Source organism: Mesoplodon mirus (assembly GCF_964341445.2).
Source record: "Mesoplodon mirus genome assembly, chromosome: 5".
Taxonomy (NCBI): Eukaryota; Metazoa; Chordata; class Mammalia; order Artiodactyla; family Ziphiidae; genus Mesoplodon; species Mesoplodon mirus.
This window is the reverse complement of record NC_138980.1, coordinates 155,886,448-155,906,979: the sequence shown is the minus strand read 5'-3', so window position 1 is coordinate 155,906,979 and position 20,532 is coordinate 155,886,448. Positions and strand designations below refer to the sequence as shown.

Sequence of the window (20,532 nt, the reverse complement as noted above, 5' to 3'; positions counted from 1 at the left end):
CCCCGGGCCGAGAACCAGTAGCGCTCCGTGGGCCTGGCGGGAACCGGCCGCACGGCAGGAGGTGAGCGGCGGGCCAGCCGGCGAAGCTTCATCTGCCGCTGCCTGTCGCTCGCGTTACCACCTGAACATCCCCACACCCTGTCCCGTGGAAAAATTGGCTTCCATGAGACCGGTCCCTGCTGCCAAAAAGGCTGGGGACCGCTTCCTTACAACACAGAAGCTCCCTGAGGACAGGGATCGAATGATTTTAGCGTCTGTGTTGGTCTCTCCCACTGTTGCAGGCATAGAAGAGGCATTTGGCTGGTGTTTGTGGATGTGAACTTTTCAGCGTGGTTCTAATGGAGAAAACACCCTCCTTCTGCTGGTACTGTCTCACGGGTAAAGTTGTTAGGGGTGAGTTAACTTGGGGGTTCCAGAGGCAAAAGGCTATCCTGGTGAATGTCACAACTTGACGCTTGTCTCTCCCAGCTTCCAGTGAACTTTCAGTAGAGAAATACTCAGCCTTCACTACCTAGAGAACCAGACAACCCAGAAAGTCCCAAGAATGAGGCAGCCATCTCGGCAGACATTCTCCAGAAGCCTCCATAACCCGAGGTCAATAACCAGAGGGGTGGTTTGGTAATTCTTCAGACTTTTCAGTTCTTGCTGGAATTATTTCCTTTAGGGAGAGATAAGAAACCTTGTCTGAAAATTTTCTCCCTGTAAAACTGATCAAAGAGGGGTTAAAAAAAAAAAAAGGGAAAGCAGTTGAATGACTGGAATTCACTTTGCGAAGAGTGAAAGCAGGGTGGTGTCTGGGGTCAGAAGAGAACAAAATAGAGCAGGGCAGAGAGCCACGGCTGCAGGCTGTGTTTGTGGAGTCAGGCTTGGCTTCCTGCGACCCCTCCGTTCTCTTTCCGCCGTGGAGGTGAGGAAGCGGGAGGATGCCATTGCCCTAAAACCTCTCACCATAGAGCAGTCTAATTGTTTCAAGATGGTTTCCCCTACATTTGGATGTGCATTTCATTAAAGTTATGTGTGTTTGTTTTAGGAACAACCAGACTAAATAAAATCACTGCTGGGACTGTAGTATTTGAAGAAATACCACCCAGCCATGTGTGTATAGGGATAAATATATATATGTGTATGTTGTCTGTATCCATAGCCCGCGTTTCAGAAACCTGATCTTTTTGGCTTTGAAAACAAGAACTTGTGCTAGTATTTTTAGATGACTCTGTGGAACTTACATGTAAAATAGGGGAGGTCGTCCTTGAATTCTGCAAGTCAGGACAAGAAGGGGCTTCTCTGGTGGGTGGCTTGTTGTACTTTTGACTCTTCCTGTTTTCTCAGAATAGGGATGGATACAGGGTTTTCTCAGTTCAGTCTTGGAAATCAAGTCATACCACCTGGTCGCCTTCCTCCAGTTCTTCCCACTAGCTGCCAAATTCATTTACCTAAAACTGCTGTATATTTTATGTCATTGCAGCCTCCTTCCCAGCAAAATGACCTTCCAGGCAAAACCACCCTGTGTCTTGTATAAATCTTGTTCATGTTTGGCAGGGGGATGAACTGAACGCTGTAATTTCTATATAGCATATCTGCTCTGCTTTTGGTCAAGTAGATTTTCGAAGGCGACATAACGTCTGTTCCTGTCTTGCAAATGTGCCCAGATGTTTGCTTCTAGTTGGGAGGTACTAAAATGTTCCAAACTCTGTTGTCTAAAATGCTCCAAACTCTTTCGTAAGCACGTACAAAAGAAGGAGAAAATATGGTCCTTGCCTACAAGATGCATAGCATCTGGCCGAGAAGACAAGACCAATGGATGTACTGGGGAATAATTAAGTGCTGAATCATAAAATTCTAACTTGTAAGGGGTTCAAGGTGGGAAGAGGTGGTGAGGCACAGGAGTAGCGAAGGAATGCTCCCTGCCTGTGATGCAAGGTGGGCCTGAGAGAATGGATTGGGAGGGTGTGGGTGGGGACAGAGGAAGTGGAGGACAGTGTGGGTGCTGGTAACAGTGTGATGGAGGCCATCCCAAGTTGAAAAGGAAAAACAACACCGTGCTCACTGTTCCCTTCCCTTCCTCCAGAGTTGTTATAGCAGTTCAAGGTCAGGGACCCACTTGACACTAGATCAGGGGTTCTCAACTCCCATTAGAAGCGCCTGGACAGCTTTGAAAGTGCTGTGTGGGGTGTCACCCTCTAAGATACCTATGTAATTGGTGTGGGGTGCAGTCTGGGCGTGGGGTTGTTTCAAGCACCCAGGTTACTTGAATGGTCAGTCCAAACTGAGAACCACAGTGCTGGACACTCCGCAGTGAGACCCCAGGCTTCTTAGCCCAAGGCTTCTCAACAGGTTTTCCCCATGATAGGTTACAGGTAGGCTGAGGAAGGCCCACAGAGCCCAGGTGGAATTTTTTCTAGCATACACACACATACATATATGTATATATAATGCTTGTGCACAAAATAAAATTAAAATGAAAGGTAAATGTTGGCATAAAGTAAATTATGTTAAACTAATTCACAAGAGTTTTAAAGGGAAATGGTGTTGTAGGTTAAAGCTGAACAGATCATGGTGCAAAATTGTGCTTTGGAAGGAACACTTGTAACCAGGGAAGTGGTGCAAACTGATGAGAATAGATTTGGGGATTAAGAGCTGCACTGATTAAAATATTGGGGGGATCACAGGATTTTTCGTTTTAAAACTGCAAAGCAGGATTAAGTATATTGAGAAGGAAGGATTTTAAACACTCAGTTGGCTCACTGTTGCCCGGGGTTGCAGCAATCTGGCTCTTCCGTGCCCTCCGCCGGCCCGGACCTGCCCCCGCATGCGGAGGTCAGGAGAGCCTGGGAAACCCCAGTCGGCTGTGTTAGAGGGCGGAGCAGGGGCGGGTGGCCGGCGGCAGCAGCCGGCAGTGAACTCCACTCAGCCTAACCCCGCGAGAGGAGGGAGCACCTGGGGCGGGAGGTTCTCACGCTGGCAGCCACCAGACAGTTCAAGGGTGGAGGCGCGTGAAATCACTCGACACGTGCCTGTCCTTTAGAAATACTCCTGCTTCCCTGAAATTCACGCCTTCCAAAACGCTGCCGCCGCCGCCCCGCCCCGCCATGCCGCTGGGTCATTTGAGGTCCAGTTTGCCGTCTCTTTCATGAAGCCTTTTCTAAATTCCAAAGGGGGTGAGCTCGATCTCAACCACTGCGTCTCTTAAAACACCTAGGATTTGATGAGTCTCGGTTACCTATGTACTTACCTTATCCCTGTTATTGGACTATCGGGGTTAGAGACCAATCTTATCCAATTAATAAGAAAGGAATTGTTATTAATCGTGTTAATATTGAATGCCCAGCCCTGGGCTAGGGGCTTTCATATGTGTCATTCATTCAACAGATAGTTGCTTCTTTCACCCATTTTAAAGACCATGTCAGTTTCCCTCAGGTATTTCTTATCTCATGCTCTCAATTACCCTGGAGTAATTTGTGAAGAGGAAAGTGTGAGTCAGAAAGGTTTGGAAATTGGTACAAATCACCCATTCTGGGTGGTAGAGTCTGGGGGTCTATCGTGAGCACAAGAGACAAATCATTTGCCCTAAAGAGATTTCATACTGCCCAAGTGCTGTTTTCCTACTGCATTTGTGAAACCAAACAATCCCGAAGAAAAAGAGCTAACTCTCAGCTTAAGTGTCACGGGGTTTCTTAGCTCTGAGTATGTGATCTTTCGTCTCAGCCTCTCCTCCTCCTGTCCCCAGGAGATCTCTGTCCCCAGAAGCACGGCTGATTCCATTAGCACATCGTGGGCACTTAAAGGACAGTAATCCTATTTTTACAGCCTTTATTTCTTTTATGCTAGTCACCATTTATTATATCTATCTGAAACGTTTAGCAGGAGAAGGCCACCAGTGTTCCATTTCTCAAACTGTCTGCCACCTCAGTTCCTAATAGAGGCAGTGATCAGAGTCCCTGTTGCAGCTGCCTTTGAAATAGCTGAAAGCCTGGCAGCCCTATTACTTCTCTGCCAGAGGCGATTTCTCTTAGGCCCATAGGGTTGATGCCTACTAGTAGAGCAGAATTCGTTTTTCAACGCGTTTTTGAGTATAAGCTATTAGACAGTGATGCCTTCCTTACCCTCGGATTATAATCTGAAATGGGAATCCAGGTCTTTTAGGATTAAGGTTTGTCCCGCTGAAATACTCAGGTGTGTGCTAAGCCTCTTTTGAGCTCAGTGACCTCATTAGAATTTAGATGTTGCAGCAAGTAAGTGCCAGGAAACAATTGGTAGGCTGGGTTGGAATCATAGACTTTAGAAATGAAGAAGGCTTCAGTGGTCACGTGGACCAGATGAATAAACTGAGGCCAGTGAATGTGAGCGACTTTATCGTTCCATACTTGGGGATGGCAGAATTGAGACCAAAACCAGAGAATACTGACTTTTAGTTCATGCTTCTGCCTCCTATGCCAGTGGTCCTAAAAATGGGACATGTATGAGAATCACCTAGGGGGCTTGTTAAAACACAGATTTCTGGGCTCCTCCCCTGTGTCTGGGCAGGATCCTCAGAATCTGCATTTCTAACAAGCTCCCACTGATACTGATGCTGCTGGCCCAAGGGCCACACTTTGAAAACCACCATATGACATGATGTTGGGAAGCAAAATAAAGCTTGTAATAACGACATAAAGGACACAGCCTCTCTCTTAAGAACTTATAGTACAAGGGCTTCCCTGGTGGCGCAGTGGTTGAGAGTCCGCCTGCCAATGCAGGGGACACGGGTCCGTGCCCCGGTCCGGGAAGGTCCCACATGCCGCGGAGCGGCTGGGCCCGTGAGCCATGGCTGCTGAGCTTGCACGTCCAGAGCCTGTGCTCCACAGCTGGAGAGGCCACAACAGTGAGAGGCCCACATACCGCAAAAAAAAAAAAAAAAAAAAAAAAGAACTTATCGTACAACCTGAAGAAAACATGGTCATGCCAGTTTATAGATGTGCCTTGGTTTAAAGAAATGCAAATAGAAACTTCAGATGGAAAAGGCAAATTCAAAACTGAAGACTTGCATTCTCCCCCCGCCCACCCCAAACCACTTCTCTGTGCTAGGAAAATTGCAATAGGCAAGACAAAATCTCTGCCCTCATGGAACGTATGGAAGGTATAGTCTATCGGGGCACTCAGACAATAACCACATGCCTCTTTGTAATATCAGGTGCATTGAAGAAAAAGCAGCAGCCAGGGGCCACTTTGAATAAACCTTGGCAAGAAAGGCCTCTCTGAGCAGGCACCTTCATTTGAGCAGATTCCTGAATTAGAATGAGGTGCCAAGCCTGCTCTTTTCTAGAACTGCTGTCCTGGTGGAGGGAACAGCAAGGCGAATGCTCTGAGGTGGGAGGGTACCTGATGTGCCCTCAGCGAACAGGGAAAGAGCTAGAAGGTGAGATCACAGTGGGAGCCAGGACCTCCTCATATAGAGCCTGGTGAGCCACACGAAGGATTTTGGATTAAATCCTAATTACAAATACTTAATTTCTCTGATTCATTTTTATACGATTTAATATCATTTTTCCCCCTCCAGAAAGATGTCTTACAAAAGCCATGCAACTAAAGTATAGGCGATTATAGGTATTTGGGAAATGCTGAAGCTCTCAAGGGATTATGAAAAGTTGGTTATTACCGTGAAGTATTTCTGAGTCTCACCAACCATGGTGATCCCTCTTGTAAATAAAGGGCTTTAAAAGGAAAGAAGGGGGCTTCCCTGGTGGCGCAGTGGTTGAGAGTCCGCCTGTTGATGCCAGGAACATGGGTTCGTTCCCCGGTCCGGGAGGATCCCACATGCCACGGAGCGGCTGGGCCCGTGAGCCATGGCTGCTGAGCCTGCGCGTCCGGAGCCTGTGCTCCGCAATGGGAGAGGCCACAACAGTGAGAGGCCCGCGTACAGCAAAAAAAAAAAAAAAAAAAAAAAAAAATCCAGGCTCCCCTACTTACTGGTTCTGGGACTTCGGGCAAGCTGACTGGACTCCCTCTGTGTCTCAGTTTCCTCCTCTGTAAAATGGGGATGATGATAATTACCCCTCCCAAGGCTGGTTGGGGGATGTAATGAGTTAAAACGTAACTAGTGCATTGTATTTCAACAGAGAAGCTGCTATTACTGTTGATGCTGATGTTTTTTAGTTGCCCAAACATGGTTTAGAGGTGAGGGAACTGAAGTTAGGTACCTCAGCCATGATGACACGACAACAACGCAGCACACCCAGCCGTGGTATCCCGGCCTCCTCACTGGGTTTCTGCTGGTTCTTCCTCTGCACCATCAGGATGCCATCCAGCTGCTGTCCTGGGGCTCTCAAGGTCATCTTGGTCTTCTCTTGGGAGTGGGAGGGAGGGAGGCGGAAGAAGAAGGGGGGTGGTTGGTGGGGGAGAGATCAGGAGCCACAAAACTCTGAAGCCCAGAAACCTTGGGAACTTTCCAAGTGACAAAAACAGAGAAATTCCAAATATCAATAAGCAGCAGAGGCATCAAAGGATCATGATGTAAATCTTCAGGCCACTCTGCCTTTTAGTTACCCCTCTGTGAAAGGGCCCAGCTGAGTTTTATAAGCAAAGCTAAACATTGCCTATTATAATGAAACTTAAAACAGCATCGATTCCTTTTTTGTGAGACACATCCACAAGATTGCTTTCAAGGCTTAAGGGGATTATGTTTTCAGAAGCGGTTTGAAACAATAGGTACCTTGGTAAAAAGGATGGTGTGAGGTTCTTAACTCGTTCTCCATTTAGAGCAGCGCTTTGCAAACAGTAATGTGCACGGGAATCAGCTGGGAAACTTGTAAAACACAGCTTTGGGGGCAGTGATGGGGGGTGGGGTCTGAGAGCCTCCATTTCTAACAGCTTCTGGTCTGTGGTTCACTCTGTGAGTATCCAAGACTTTTAGGCTATTGAAGTGCCCTCACTCTGGCTGCACTAGAATCTGGACAGACACCCTGCTGTATCCCTGGGCAGTGACGAGTGTCCTTGTCACTGGGCCTGGAGTTAGAGGGGTGGATAAAGGTTTTTATACCCCTCCCTCCTCCACTGAATTCTGAGACCTGTCCAAATGAAGAGGTAAACAAGCCAATAGAACCTCTCATGAAATATATTGCTATTGACTCTTGAATGACATTTCTTGTCTTTAAGAGGAAAGGCCACACTCTTTAATTAGGTATAAAAGCCTACAGAGACAAAGCCAAAGGATGTTCTGAATTTGTTTTGCATCCACTCTTCTGTTCCTCTAAGGGGAAATTTCAGCTGATAATTAACTGAAATAACCACCTCAAAGCGTTCATTAAGAAAGACTTAAATGTTTCTTCTGTGGAAAATTTAGATGTAATTAAAATTCTCATCACTTAAAATTTGGCGGACAGTAACAAGTCCTGGCTAGGATGTGGACAGATTGGAGCCCTCATGTCGTTGATGGGGATGTAAAACGGTGCAGCAGCTTTAGAAAAGAGTCTAACATTTCCTTAAAGACGTCAACATGGTTACCATATGGTTCAGCAATTCCACTCCTAGGTCTGTACCCACTAGAATTGAAAACAGGTGTCCATGCAAACACTTGTACACAAATGTTTTAGCAGCATTATTCGCAATAACCAAAAAGTAGAAACAACCCAAGTGTCCATAACCAATGAATGCATAAACAAAATGTGATATATCCACCCAATGGAAGGAATAACGTACTGGTACGTGCTACAACGTGGATGAACCTTGAAAAGAGGCCAAATGAAAGCCAAGCACAAAAGACCACATATTGTATGATTCGATCTTGATGACATGTCCAGAATAGGCAAATCCATAGATACAGAAAGTAGATTAATGATGGCCAAGGGTAGGCATGGGAATGGAGAGTGAATACTAATGGGTACAAGGATTTTTTTTAAGCTGATGAAGATGTTCTGGAATTAGATAGTGATGTTGGTTGCACAACTTTGTGAATATCCTAAAAACAACTGAATTGTGCATTTTAAAATGGTGAATTTACGTACTATAAAATATATCTCAATAAAAAGATTGAGATCTGCTATGATGTTTTTTCAGTCTTTGTTTAATTTGTCTTAATAGAATTATATTGCAGCATCATGCGTTTGTATTAAGTGGTTTATCACAGAGATCCTCAACCTGGGCACTATTGACATTTTGATATGTTGATATTATTGACATTTTAGACTAGTCAGATAATTGTTTATTGTGGGGCCTGTACATTGTAGGATGTTTAGCAGCATCTCTGGTCTTTACACGTTAGACACCAGGAGAAGCTACCCACCCCCAACCCTGTGAATAATCAAAAATGTCTCTGGATGTTGCCAAATGTCCCCTGGGTGGGGCAAAAATCACCCCCAGTTGAACCACTGGTTTATCTTTAGTCTTCCAACTAAAAGCTTAGATCCATGAGGGCTTTTTTTTTTTTAATTCACCATGTGTTTCTCAGTGCTTAGAACAGTGTCTGGCACGTAAATACCCTAGTATAGTAAGTATATGAGTGAATTAATATATTTAGCTATAGCAATTTATAAAAATATACAACTAGAGAAATATCGAAATTATCCCATGCTTGGGTTAGGTCTAATGCCCTAGAATTAACGTTGTCAAGAACAGTCTCTGTTTGGGGGCGAGGGGGGCCTGTTAATCAGCCTACGACTTTGCCTGCCCGCCTCACCCCAATCTGCAAACTGTCTTTATCTAGAGGTGTGTTGTTTTACCAGCTATCTAGGGCATGGGCCATTAAAGGCCACCAGCCATGCTCTTCATTAGTGGTGTGCTGACCTGGGGCACCATCTGCTCCCTAAGCCTGAGGTAACCCCACAGATGCCCATCTGCAGTCCAGACCAGCACCCACCAGTCGCGGGGACTGCTGCCTTGAGGGGACTGCCGCCCTGAGGGGACCGCATTTACCAGTCACTGCAGAGGAAGGGAAGCCTACTCGCTGTCATTTACAAACCCAGGTTCTGTCAGTGACTAATCATGTTTTCCCACCCAACTGAACCCAACTTTCCACTTGAGTATCTTATTAAAAGTTGGCTCTGCTTCTCGTTCACATTCAGAGGCTAAATGCTAATGACTTGTTGCTGCCAAACCCTGCTTTGGGGATTATCACTTCTATGGAAGGCGCCGGAATGTTAGCTGCTCATGTGTGAGCATTAGACAAGGCTGGTCTCAGATGGCTTTTTTTTTGGTCATCTGTGGCTGTCTACAACTCTCTCTTTCTTGCTTTTCTCTTCCTCCTTTCTTCTTTCTTCATTTCTTAAGCAATGATGGTTCTGACCTAATTTCTGCTAACCTGTCTTTTCTGAACACCGAGACAAACCCTTTTATTAAGCAACATGTCTCAGACTCTGTGCCTTGTCTTGTGTTGATGAGGCTCTGATAATTGGTGGTATTTTCTTGGATGTTTACTACATGCGTCACGTTTTGCTAGTGCTTTTACATACACCTCATTGACTCCTCACAGCCCATTTAACAGGTGTGATGATGGTACTGTTAGCACATTTTTGTAAAGAGCTATTTTATTTTAGAAATACATATTGAAATATTTATGAATGAAATGGTATGACATGAGATTTGCTTCAGAATAATGGCAAGGGTGTAGATGAAACAAGGTTGTTTCGCATTCAAGTTAGACATGGTATTGGATACAAAGCATCTCATTGCGTTATTATTTCTCCTTTGTAAAGTGCGTATCTTTTAAGTATATGTGTAGAAAAGTTCAGAGACGAAAAGATATAAATGAGATTTGCCTCAAAACAATCCAGTTGTGGCAGGGGAGGAGGTAGAGTGGATGAGTTTATAGATAAAGTAAGATCTGTGACTTTGAGTTATTGTTGTTGGTTTTCTCTTTGTTTTCTTTTTGTTTTAGCTTAAAAAAAGGTACTGTTTAATTCTTATCCTCTACTCATAAATAGGTCTTTTGCCTTGGCCAATATTTTAATAAACTTCTTTATGATGTTATTACGCATGGCCTGAATTAAATAAAAAATTAATAGGAATAAAGCAACTAAGAAGTAAAAATATCTAGTTGTCACTTTTTTAATACATTTTAAAAAAACTGGATGTTTGTACCTTTTTGACTGCCTTCATCTAGTTCCCCTTCCCCCAATCCCCTCACCTCTGGTAACCATAAATCTGATCTCTTTTTCTATGAGTTGGTTGGTTGGTTAGTTGGTTTTTGAAGTATAATTGACCTACAACACTCTTAGTTCCTCTTACACAACATAGTGATTTGATATTTCTGTACATTCCAAAATGATCACAGTGATAAGTGTAGTTACCATCTGTCACCATACAAAGATATTACATCGTTATTGACTATATTCCCCACGGTGTACACTTCATACCCCTGACTCATTTATTTTGCCACTGGAAGTTTGTACCTCTTAATCTCCCTCACTTATTTCTTTCCTCCCTCCACCCCCCTCCCCTCTGGCAACCACCTGTATCTATAACTGTTTCTGTTTTGTTATGTTTGTTCATTTGTTTTTTAGATTCCACATATAAGTGAAATCATACAGTATTTGTCTCTGCCTGACTTATTTCACTTAGTGTAATACCCTCTAGGTTCGTCCATGTTGAAGCAAATGGCAAGATTTCATTCTTTGTTGAAGCAAATGGCAAGATTTCATTCTTTTTTATGGCTGAGTAATAGTCCATAATATATATACGTACCACATCTTTATCCATTCATCTATTGATGGATAGTTATGATGCTTTCATATCTTGGCTATTGTATATAATGCTGCAGTGAACACTGGGGTGCATATATCTTTTCTAATTAGTGTTTTCATTTTCTTCAGATAAATACCCAGGGGTGGAATTGCTAGGTCATATGGTAGTTCTATTTTTAATTTTCTGAGGAATCTCCATACTGTTTTCCATAGAGTCTGCACCAATTAACATTCCCGTCAAAGGTGTGCCAAGGTTCCTTTCCTTTACATCCTTGCCAGCACTTGTTACTTGTTATCTTTTTGATAATAACCATTCTGACAGGTGTGAAGTGATATCTCATTGTGGTTTTGATTTCCATTTCCCTGATGAGTGATGTTGAGCATCTTTTCATGTGCATGTTGGCCATCTGTATGTCTTCTTTGGAAAAATGTCTATTCAGATCCTCTGCCCATTTTTTAAGTGGTTTTTTTTTTTTGATGTTGAGTTGTATGAGTTCTTTGGATATTAACCCCTCATCAGATATACTGTTTGCAAATATCTTCCATTCAGTAGATGGCTTTTTATTTTGCTGATAGTTCTCTTTGCTGTGCAAAAGTTTTTTTTAGTTTGATTAGGTCCCGTGTGTTTATTTTTGCTTTTGTTTCCCTTGCCTGAAGAGACATAGCCAAAAGAAACATTGTTAAGATTGGCATCAGAGAGCATACTGCCTGTTTTCTTCTGGAAGTTTTATAGTTTCAGGTCTTACATTTAAGTCTTTAATCCATATTGAGTTGATTTTTGTATATGGTGTGAGAAAGTAGCCTAAATTGATTGTCTTGTGTGTAACTGTCCAGTTTTCCCAACACCATTTGTTGAAGAGACTGTCTTTTCCCCATTGTATATTCTTGCCTCCTTTGTCATAGATTAATTGCCCATATAAGTGTGGGCATATATGGCTGTCCCCAGTGTCTGTGTCCCCAGGGTGAGCTCCAGCTGCCTCCTGCCTCTCCAGGATCAGCAGGTGGGTCTGACCCAAGCTCCTTTCAAATGACTACTTCTGCCCTGGGTTCCAGAGCATGTGAGATTTTGTGTGAGCCTTTTAAGAGTGGAGTCTCTATTTCCCACAGCCCTCTGGCTCTCCTGAAAGTAAGCCCAGCTGACCTTCAAAGCCAGACATTCTAGGGGCTCATCTTCCTGGTGCAGGGCCACTGGGCCAGGGAACCCAGTGTGGGGCTTGGACCCCTCACTCCTTGGGGAGAAACTTTGCAATTGTAATTATCCTCCTTTTTGTGGGTTACCCACCCAGGGTATGGGTCTTGACTATAGCACATCTCTGCCCCTCCTACCTGTCTCGTTGTGGTTCCTTCTTTATATCTTTGGTTGTAGAAGATCTTTTCTACTAGTCTTCTGATCTTTCATTAATAGTTGCTCTGTAAATAGCTGTAATTTTGGTGTGCCCGTGGAGGGGAGGATCTTTCTACTCTGACATCTTCTCTAATCAAAACAATTTTTAAGGCTGAATTTGCCCTTATAAATATTTAATCTGATAATGTGCACAGAAACCTAATAGTTCTTCCTGTGGATGATCACACACAAAATACCTAACACTGGTATCATTCAAGGTCCCAGTAGGAAACAGGTAGCACTCACATAGGATAATTGATGGGTGGTTAAGAAAGGAACTGTTTATACACATGTGGTCAGATTAAACCAGCAAGGCTGGAAAAGCAGCCCTGGCTAGTGACAGTGGGAAATATTTCACCACCACTGCTGCCCACACCTGAAGAGGCAAGGAGAGAAATCAGTTACCAAAACCCAGAAAGAGCTGCAGCTGTAGCTTTGGAAGAGCTGGCCCACAGAGCTGTGAACTTCACAGAGGAAGTAGAGGAAGGCAGCCAAGTCATCCATAGAACAGCATGTCGTGTTCATCAGAGCACATTTATCAACATGCAGTAGTGGCCTACAGTAATGCTTCATTGTCACATGTGTCTGCAGTTTCAATCCCCTATTATTAGAGTGTGCAATCCAGAGGTAATCCAGGAAGCCTCGGAGTAGAAAAAATATAAATATTACAGAGGAAGAGGGTTAGTAACTCAAAGGGGCACATTGAAGAGCTTCTGGGTTGCTAGCAGGAGATATGAGGAGAGATTTTGGGTCTCTGGCCAAGTTCTGTTTCTTCAGTATCAAAGTAAAAGGCGCACGTTCCATTTGTGAAGTTTTAGCAGGCTATACAGTTACGGTATGTGTACCTTTCTTTATATATGTTAAACTTCAATCAAAACTTCTGTATCTGTACATACTTTTATGTTTTGTGTGTGTGTGTGTGTGCATGTGCGCATACGCATGCATGTGAGTGTGCTAATTACTAATCCTGGTACTTTTATCTTTAGCAAAAGATATGGCTGTCCAGATCATTTTGATTGAGTTCTCCCCGGTCATAGGAGATAGCAGAATGAATAGCTTAGAAGCAAACACAAAGATGTTAAGAAAAGAAGATAAATATTAATAAATATTAGAGCTTAATAATGCGGGGCATTTAGATTCATAGCCTTGAAAGCAGAGTTCAATAATTGAGGCTCTTAATGGTGATATCATGTCCTCAAGTGCAATTTAATTATGTAACATATACTGTTATTAAAACTGGGGAGATTTTAGAAACCTTCCACTATGATTGAACAATTCACTGCTTAAAGATGAACTTTACTTATTGTAAAGTTAAGTTACCCCAACAATGCTGAAAACAGAGGTATTCTTGTAGTGCCTTTTAGGGAGGTTCTTCAGGTTAAGCCGTATTTAGTCAGGAATTCCATTTAAACAAGTCACCACGTTCCCAAGTCATTCCAGATGATCAGAGTTTCACTGTAATGTGTAATCACCTACAGAGTGAATTTTGACTGTAAAGAAACATTACACATAAACTGCTGCACAAATGCAGAAATAGTTGGTGTGACCAGAGCCAGGTAAGCTTTAATTTATCATTTTAAAGAATGTTAGAGCCAGAGGGACCATCAGATATCATCTGAGTCAATCCCCACATTTTACTGTGGAGGAAATTTAGGCTCAGAGAGGTTAAACTGACTTCCCAAAGATACATAGCTGACGTATGGCTGATTTGCAACCAGGACTGACCTATCCCCAATTGCTGACCTGCCCACCTTTACTCAGCCTCGTTCTCCAGAGCAGAGGTGCTGGGTCAAGCTGACTTGAGTTTGAATCGGTTTAGCTCTTGGATTTGCTAGTTGAGTGTGACCCTGGGCCCCAGTGACAGGTCCTGTCCTATGAAAAAATATTGCCTGGGTATTAATTCAGAGGTACAGACACCAAGGTGCTGCATGGCAAGTATCTTGAGAAGTTAAGTCCCTAAGATAGAACTGAGGGCGGAGGAGAGCTGGGAGGCTCCTCAACCTCCTTCTATAGGAAGGAGGCTGTGAAGAGGGAAGACCTCTGCAGTGGAGACCTTCCTGGGGTTTTTGCCTTCTCAGCCTCTGGGCCTGAGTGCCCAGTGGAACTGTGCTTTCCTTCTGCCTGCAGAAGTGCACTTTACTCCGGGATCTGCGGAGATGATGGGTGCATTTGTGGGCTTTCTCTAATGCTGTTTGCACCTGACTGAGTGTAGACACCTGCCATCTAATGGAGATGGTGTTAGGACTCACCTCAAAAGGCTTTTATGAGAATGACAAGAGATAATGTATTAAAGTGAGCAGTTGGCACACATTAGCCACTTAAAAGTTGTGTACAACTATTGTTATTCAGCTAGAACACAACAGTGGATTTGACCTTGATGCTGTTCAAGAACCTTGACCATTGTTTGACTTGGACAAACTTCCCTTCATAGAGTGTATTACTTAAAATTAATGGCTTTGGTGAAAACACTAGACAGCAGAAAAAAGTTGATGAATTACTTCTTATTTAGGAATCCGATCTAGTTGGGACTCTGGCTATTCTTTCCTAAAGGGACAAGGAATGTAGCTGTGTCTTACTTTTTTTCAAGCTTTGTCTTTACGTTGGAAGACCTAAGATCTAGCTCCTAATCCATTACTTAATAAAAAGTGTCAATGAGCAAATTATCAGACCGCTTTGAGCTTCCATTTCCTCCTCTTTAAAATGAGGTTGATAATAATACCTACTCACAAGATGGTTGTGGAACTTAAGTGAGAGAAAGTGTACACAAAGAAGCAAAAACGTGGTCAGAGATGAACTCTGAAGAGTGGAAATCTTCAGGAGATTATGTTACCTCTTTTCCAGTTTTCATCTTGCTGCTACAAAAGGACACGTGGAATGCCTCAGGGTCATGGTTACGCATGGCGTGGATGTGACAGCCCAGGATACTGCCGGTATGTAGTCTTTTTCTCTTAAGTCAACAGGCCAGCAGGAAAGTAGGTATCACAAAAGTGATACAAATTCATTGTGGAAAATTTACAATCTATACATATAAGCCAAAAGAAGAACATAGAGTCTACTCCATTGACCAGGCTCTGACATGGTTTCGTTATTCGTGCCTTTACAGGTGTTTTCATCTTATATGTGGTTAGTCAACTAGAGACTGTATGCTTTTTATCCCCCATTTAAAATTTTTATTTTCTAAGATTACTTGTATGGACGAAGCACCTTTCCCTAATTTTTGTTTTTATGAATCATGGTATGAAGTGCTGAATGAAGTGAATTGTGTAGGCGCTTATTTTGTCAACTAGCTGAATTGAGCTCTGTGGACAGAAGCCAGGATCCTACTGTGGACCAGCTGCCCATGGTCTGCACCCCTTACTGTGGTTTATTGTATCTGAATCACCTGGGAACTGGAGGTGAGGAAGGGAGGGAGAGAAAGGGGGAAAGGAGAGGAAACAAAAGAATAAACAGTGCACACGTGCACACACACACACACACACACACACACACACAAAACCCCCACACATATATACCCAAACTACCTTCTGAAATTCAGATTCCATTGTCCAAACGTTTCCAGCCAATTGGTAGTTTTTGTAAAGCTCCCAGGTGATTCTAATGTGAAGCCAGTGTTGTTAAATAATGATCAAGGCAAATAGAAGAGGAAGTGTAGTCTTGTCTTTTATGAATGTTGTTTTACAGGAAGGAGCCCCTGGGGTCTCCAGCCTGGGATTCTGCCCCTGTTGTCCACACCAAAAGATCAAAGCAGCTACTGATGGCTTTTCATTTCTATATTGTACTTGAAAATCTGTCTTCTAATAGGCTTTTGGTGGTTTTTACTGGAATATAAAATCAGTCTATTTCATAGTCTTTATTTAGGCTTTTCATTAATCCGTAATGGATCACTTTCCCTTCCCCAAAACACTGACACCTCAGAGTAGTCATCTTGGGGGCAGATTAGTCAATCAGGTATTGTGAAAATATAATTATTTCAAAATATGGCTGGAAAACTGGTGTTTTGGAATTGTTTTCATAAAGCCTGTGGCATTAAAAAGAAATAATCTCAGTGTCTGGGAACCTTTATTCTTTGAGAGTAGATTCGTTTTTTTAGGACAGGCCAAGAGCCACTTGAAGTCAAGTCAGGTAAATGAAGTGTCAACCTGGTAAAACCATTTTTGGTCAAAAATAGTGAGTGATTGAAGTAACCGAATGATTTTCCTGAGCAATGCCACAGAAAGCTCCAGAAAAATATTTTGAGAAATGGCAATACCAATAGAAGAAAGAATGGTTTCCCTAAGTGACCACCTTGAAAGAAACACTAATTTATGTTGCTAATTAAAATCATCTTTAATCCCAAGACCCAGTTATTTTGTTTTTAAAGTTTATTGTTACTACTTTTAAAGTTGTACCACATACACTTAGAGCAGTATGAGTGGCTACAGTTGCCTTGATGAAACATATGTCCTCTTAAGTAGACAGGGTTTCTTCTCTAAGAAAATCATAATCTAGAAGAATTTTCTTAGAGTGAATATATTTGAGCTGTAATACAGTTTTGTTTAACTGCATTTGATGTTAAAAAATAGATTAGACAGGAATCTGGTTATTTCCATCATAACCAAACATCTCTCCCCCATATTTTTATTAAAGGGAAAAAATGTTTCTTTAATACATGCTCATTGTAGAAAATTTGGGAAATACAGAAAACTACCAAGAAGATAATGAGTCCTTCTACTCCAAGAAGAAAAAAATTTTACTGTTTAGCTATATTTCCTAACAGATTTTTCTGACACATTTTTACATAGTTGAAATCACATTATTAATAAACTCTAAATCCTGCCTTTAAAAAAAAAAAGATTACCATGATCATTTTCTGCACTAAAAGCTTTTAAGAAGCATAGTTTTTTGTGGCCATCTAACACCACGTGGGTAGAGTTTGTATTTACTACCAGAGCCCTCACTCAGTTTCTGAGAGCCTCGGGAATTGGGCAGTGAGACCTGGACATCCCAGTGCAGTTCCCTCTTCCTTGCCAGCTGAGATGACAGTGCCCTCCAAGAAGCTGTAGGGGAGGACTTCCCTGGCGGTCCACTGGTTAAGACTGCCCTTCCACTGCAGGGAGCATGGGTTCAACGCCTGGTCAGGGAACTAAGATCCCACGTGCTGCAAGGCGTGGCCAAAAAAAAAAAGAAGCTGGAGGGGACACTGCAGACCCATCCTGGATGCTTCTCTGGGCTGGTCCGTGGGAACTGCCACAGCCCATTTCTTTCAACTCTGATTGAAACTGGTAGAATCCACAGCACTTTGTAGCCCCAGAACATCGTCCAAACATCTCATGAGTTGGAAATGTCTCAGAGCTGCCGGTCACTTCCCTCTTGCCTGACGTTTTTAACAATGAGGTCAGCACTCTGGTCCTTGGGCTTATTGTTTTACTTTAGTCTGAGTGAGGCACTGACTTCTTGTGATTTCTTGAAAACATGCAAAGAGAACACAGGAACAAAAGAAGGAAGAGCGGCATGGATAAAAGTGCATAGAGAGTCTGTTGTGTTATGCAGAACACTTCTCAAACTTTTTTCTGTTACAATGAACCAGATAAATGTGATGGCCTTCACTGCTCACATCCTTCCTGTCGGCTATATCACCCAGTCCCGTCTCTCCCTCTCAAGAACACGTATCAGAATCCAAGGGAAGGACAAGGACATTAGGCACTGTGCTTTAGTGGTCGTCATTTGCCCAAAACATTTGACGAATGAATGAATTAAATGGCTCCGCTCTCATAGGTGCTGTCTCTTCAGTAAACCTACCTGAAGTGTTGCCATATTATTACTAAGATATAGTCGTCTTCAATCCCAACAGCCACTGAGAACTCGTATGAAAACCTGTTACCATAAATCCAACTGCCCTATAGAGTTTCTGAAAAAAACCTGCTTTCAAAATATCTCATTATACTGACCCTTTTAATTCTTTTTATCCACAAAGTCTACAGGATGATTTTAAACTGGTGATTGCATTTAAGTTCAGAAGCAAAGGGTTTTTAGCATCTATTTCTTTTTTTTTTTTTTTTTTTTTTTGCGGTACGTGGGCCTCTCACTGTTGTGGCCTCTCCCGTTGCGGATCACAGGCTCCGGACGCACAGGCTCAGCGGCCATGGCTCACGGGCCCAGCTGCTCCGCGGCATGTGGGATCTTCCCAGACCGGGGCACGAACCCGTGTCCCCTGCATCGGCAGGCGGACTCTCAACCACTGCACCACCAGGGAAGCCCAGCATCTATTTCTTTATCAACTATCCTTCCACATAAAATGCTTGGAAGTCTGACCAGAGACTTTTTTTAAAATTTATTTTATTTTATTTTTATTTTTAGCTGCATTGGGTCTTCGTTTCTCTGTGCGGGCTTTCTCTAGTTGTGGAGAGCGGGGGCTACTCTTCGTTGCAGTGTGTGGGCTTCTCATTGCGGTGGCTTCTCCCGTTAAGGAGCACGGGTTCTAGAGCGCGGGCTCAGTAGTTGTGGCACACGGGCTTAGCTGCTCCGTGGCATGTGGGATCCTCCCAGACCAGGGCTCGAACCCGTGTCCCCTGCACTGGCAGGCGGATTCTTAACCACTGTGCCGCCAGGGAAGCTCCTGACCAGAGGCTTTTCATAAGTGCTTTACAAACAATCTTAGGAGCAGAACAGTGTCAGAAGATAAGGCCTTGGGTATAGTACAGTACATCTCAATAATCGTTTTAGATGGCCTTTGAGGCTTAGGTGAGATAATACGTGTGGGCATCTTAGTGCCCAGCACACAGTGAGTGCTCACTGCCTTTGGCTCCTATTTTATGATGATTATTGCTACTTCATCCACATCACCTTTATTCTCTTTTACACATCAGGCTTTTGCAGAGGTTTCACATCTTAAAAAAAAAAAAAAATGTGATCATGGCCAAGCCAAACACTCTCATAGTACAAATGAGAAAAAGAAACTCCAAAACTGGCAGAAGCTCATGACTCATGTTTTTGGTTTGGGGGGGTTCCCCCCGTTCCTTATTGCCTGTTTGCCAAACAACGCCTTAGGCGTATATGTAGCAATCAGCTGGGAAAGTCCACACCTAAAGTCCTAGCTGACTCTGAACAGGGCCTGCGTAATTGTCCAGCACCTCTCTTGCTTTGTTTCCTCTTGTTCTTCACTGATGTAGGAAGTGGCATTTCTGTCTGTTTCTTTAGAAATTGCTTCTCCCAGATTTCTAGGCTTTTTTTTTTTTTTTTTTTTTTATGGCTGCAGTTAGCGCCTGGGAGGATGCGATTGGATTAAACAGAAGCATTTACAGAAGATTGAAGACCAAAGAATCTTCTGTTTGTTATCAGTGCTCTTCTGAAGCATGAGCTTTCAGACTCCCTTTATTAGCAAGCGTATGCGTTTGACACAGTGTGATCCAGTGGCTTAAACAAGATAGACTTTTCTGTCTCTCAGTTGAAAGTCCCAAATTGGTATGGCAGCTTGGCTCCACAGCAAGGGACCCAGACTCCTGTTGGTCCACCATCCAGGGTGTTGCCTTGGTCCTAATGACCCAGGATGGCTCCCCCTGAGTCTGCATCGCAGTCACAGTGGGCAAGCCCAGCCCACAGAGTGATCTGTGGCCACACCTGGCTTTAAGGGAAGCTGGGAATTCTGGGCAGCAAATGATCCAATTAAAACTATAGAAGGTTTTGCTGTAGAAGGAGGTGGAAACAGATTGAAGGATGATGTGCAGTTTCTGTCACACTCCCATATCTTAAGTTTTCCCTGATTCCTTTGCACACAAAACTTCTTTTCTCATAGAAGAAGAGAGGCTTAGGAAAGTGAGAACTGAAGTATGGAAATACCATAATGCACAGAGGTCTCAGGAGCGGGGCACTTGAGAACCTTACTCTTTTCTAGGGTTTCAGGTGCTGGTTTAGCTTTTGTTTGGATTTCTGGGTGGCCCTCCATTCCATTATGCCCCTAATCCCACTCACATATGACACCATGTGAAGACACAGACGGTAATATTCATCTTAAAATTCAGGCACTTGAGAGAATGGGTCATTTAAAATGTTAATTGCAAATTATAGCCCACTAATGTATTTCGTATTTTCATTTGGATTAAAGGCAAACCAAAAAACGATTGTATGATTTATAGTCCTTTATTTGCTGTTCACACATGTGTATGGGATGTCAGGAGGGCCAGCCATATACAGTAATCAGCATAACCTGGCCATGAAAATATTTCAGGTGATACATCCACACACACAAAAGTCTTTTGATTCTATATAAAACAATATGCAAATCTACATTGTGGAGATTAAGGGATAATTCAAAACTCTATTTAATAGTAAAAATGGTTATTAGAAATCTCCTCTATATATGTATGTGTGTTTATGTAAAACTGAATTGCTTTGCTGTACACCAGAAACTAACACAACATTGCAAATCAACTATACTTCAAAAAAAAAAGACAAATAAATTTTTTAAAATTATTTTTTATTGAAATATAGTTGACTTACAGTGTTGTGGGGTTTTCTTTT

General features: G+C 42.9%; 1 protein-coding gene across 9 annotated transcripts in view; it reads left to right on the top strand.

Annotated features, from left to right (window-relative positions):
• The window catches only part of RAI14 (retinoic acid induced 14), a 149,646-nt gene that overhangs the window by 101,484 nt on the left and 27,630 nt on the right, over positions 1–20,532 (top strand). For 8 of the 9 annotated variants that reach the window (XM_082622386.1, XM_082622388.1, XM_082622387.1 and 5 more), the window contains exon 4: positions 14,878–14,966. The exons of the other annotated variant lie outside the window; for it this stretch is intronic. In XM_082622386.1, the coding sequence (XP_082478512.1) occupies positions 14,878–14,966 (89 nt within the window). The remainder of the gene's footprint in view (positions 1–14,877; positions 14,967–20,532) is intronic. 9 annotated transcript variants of the gene reach the window in all.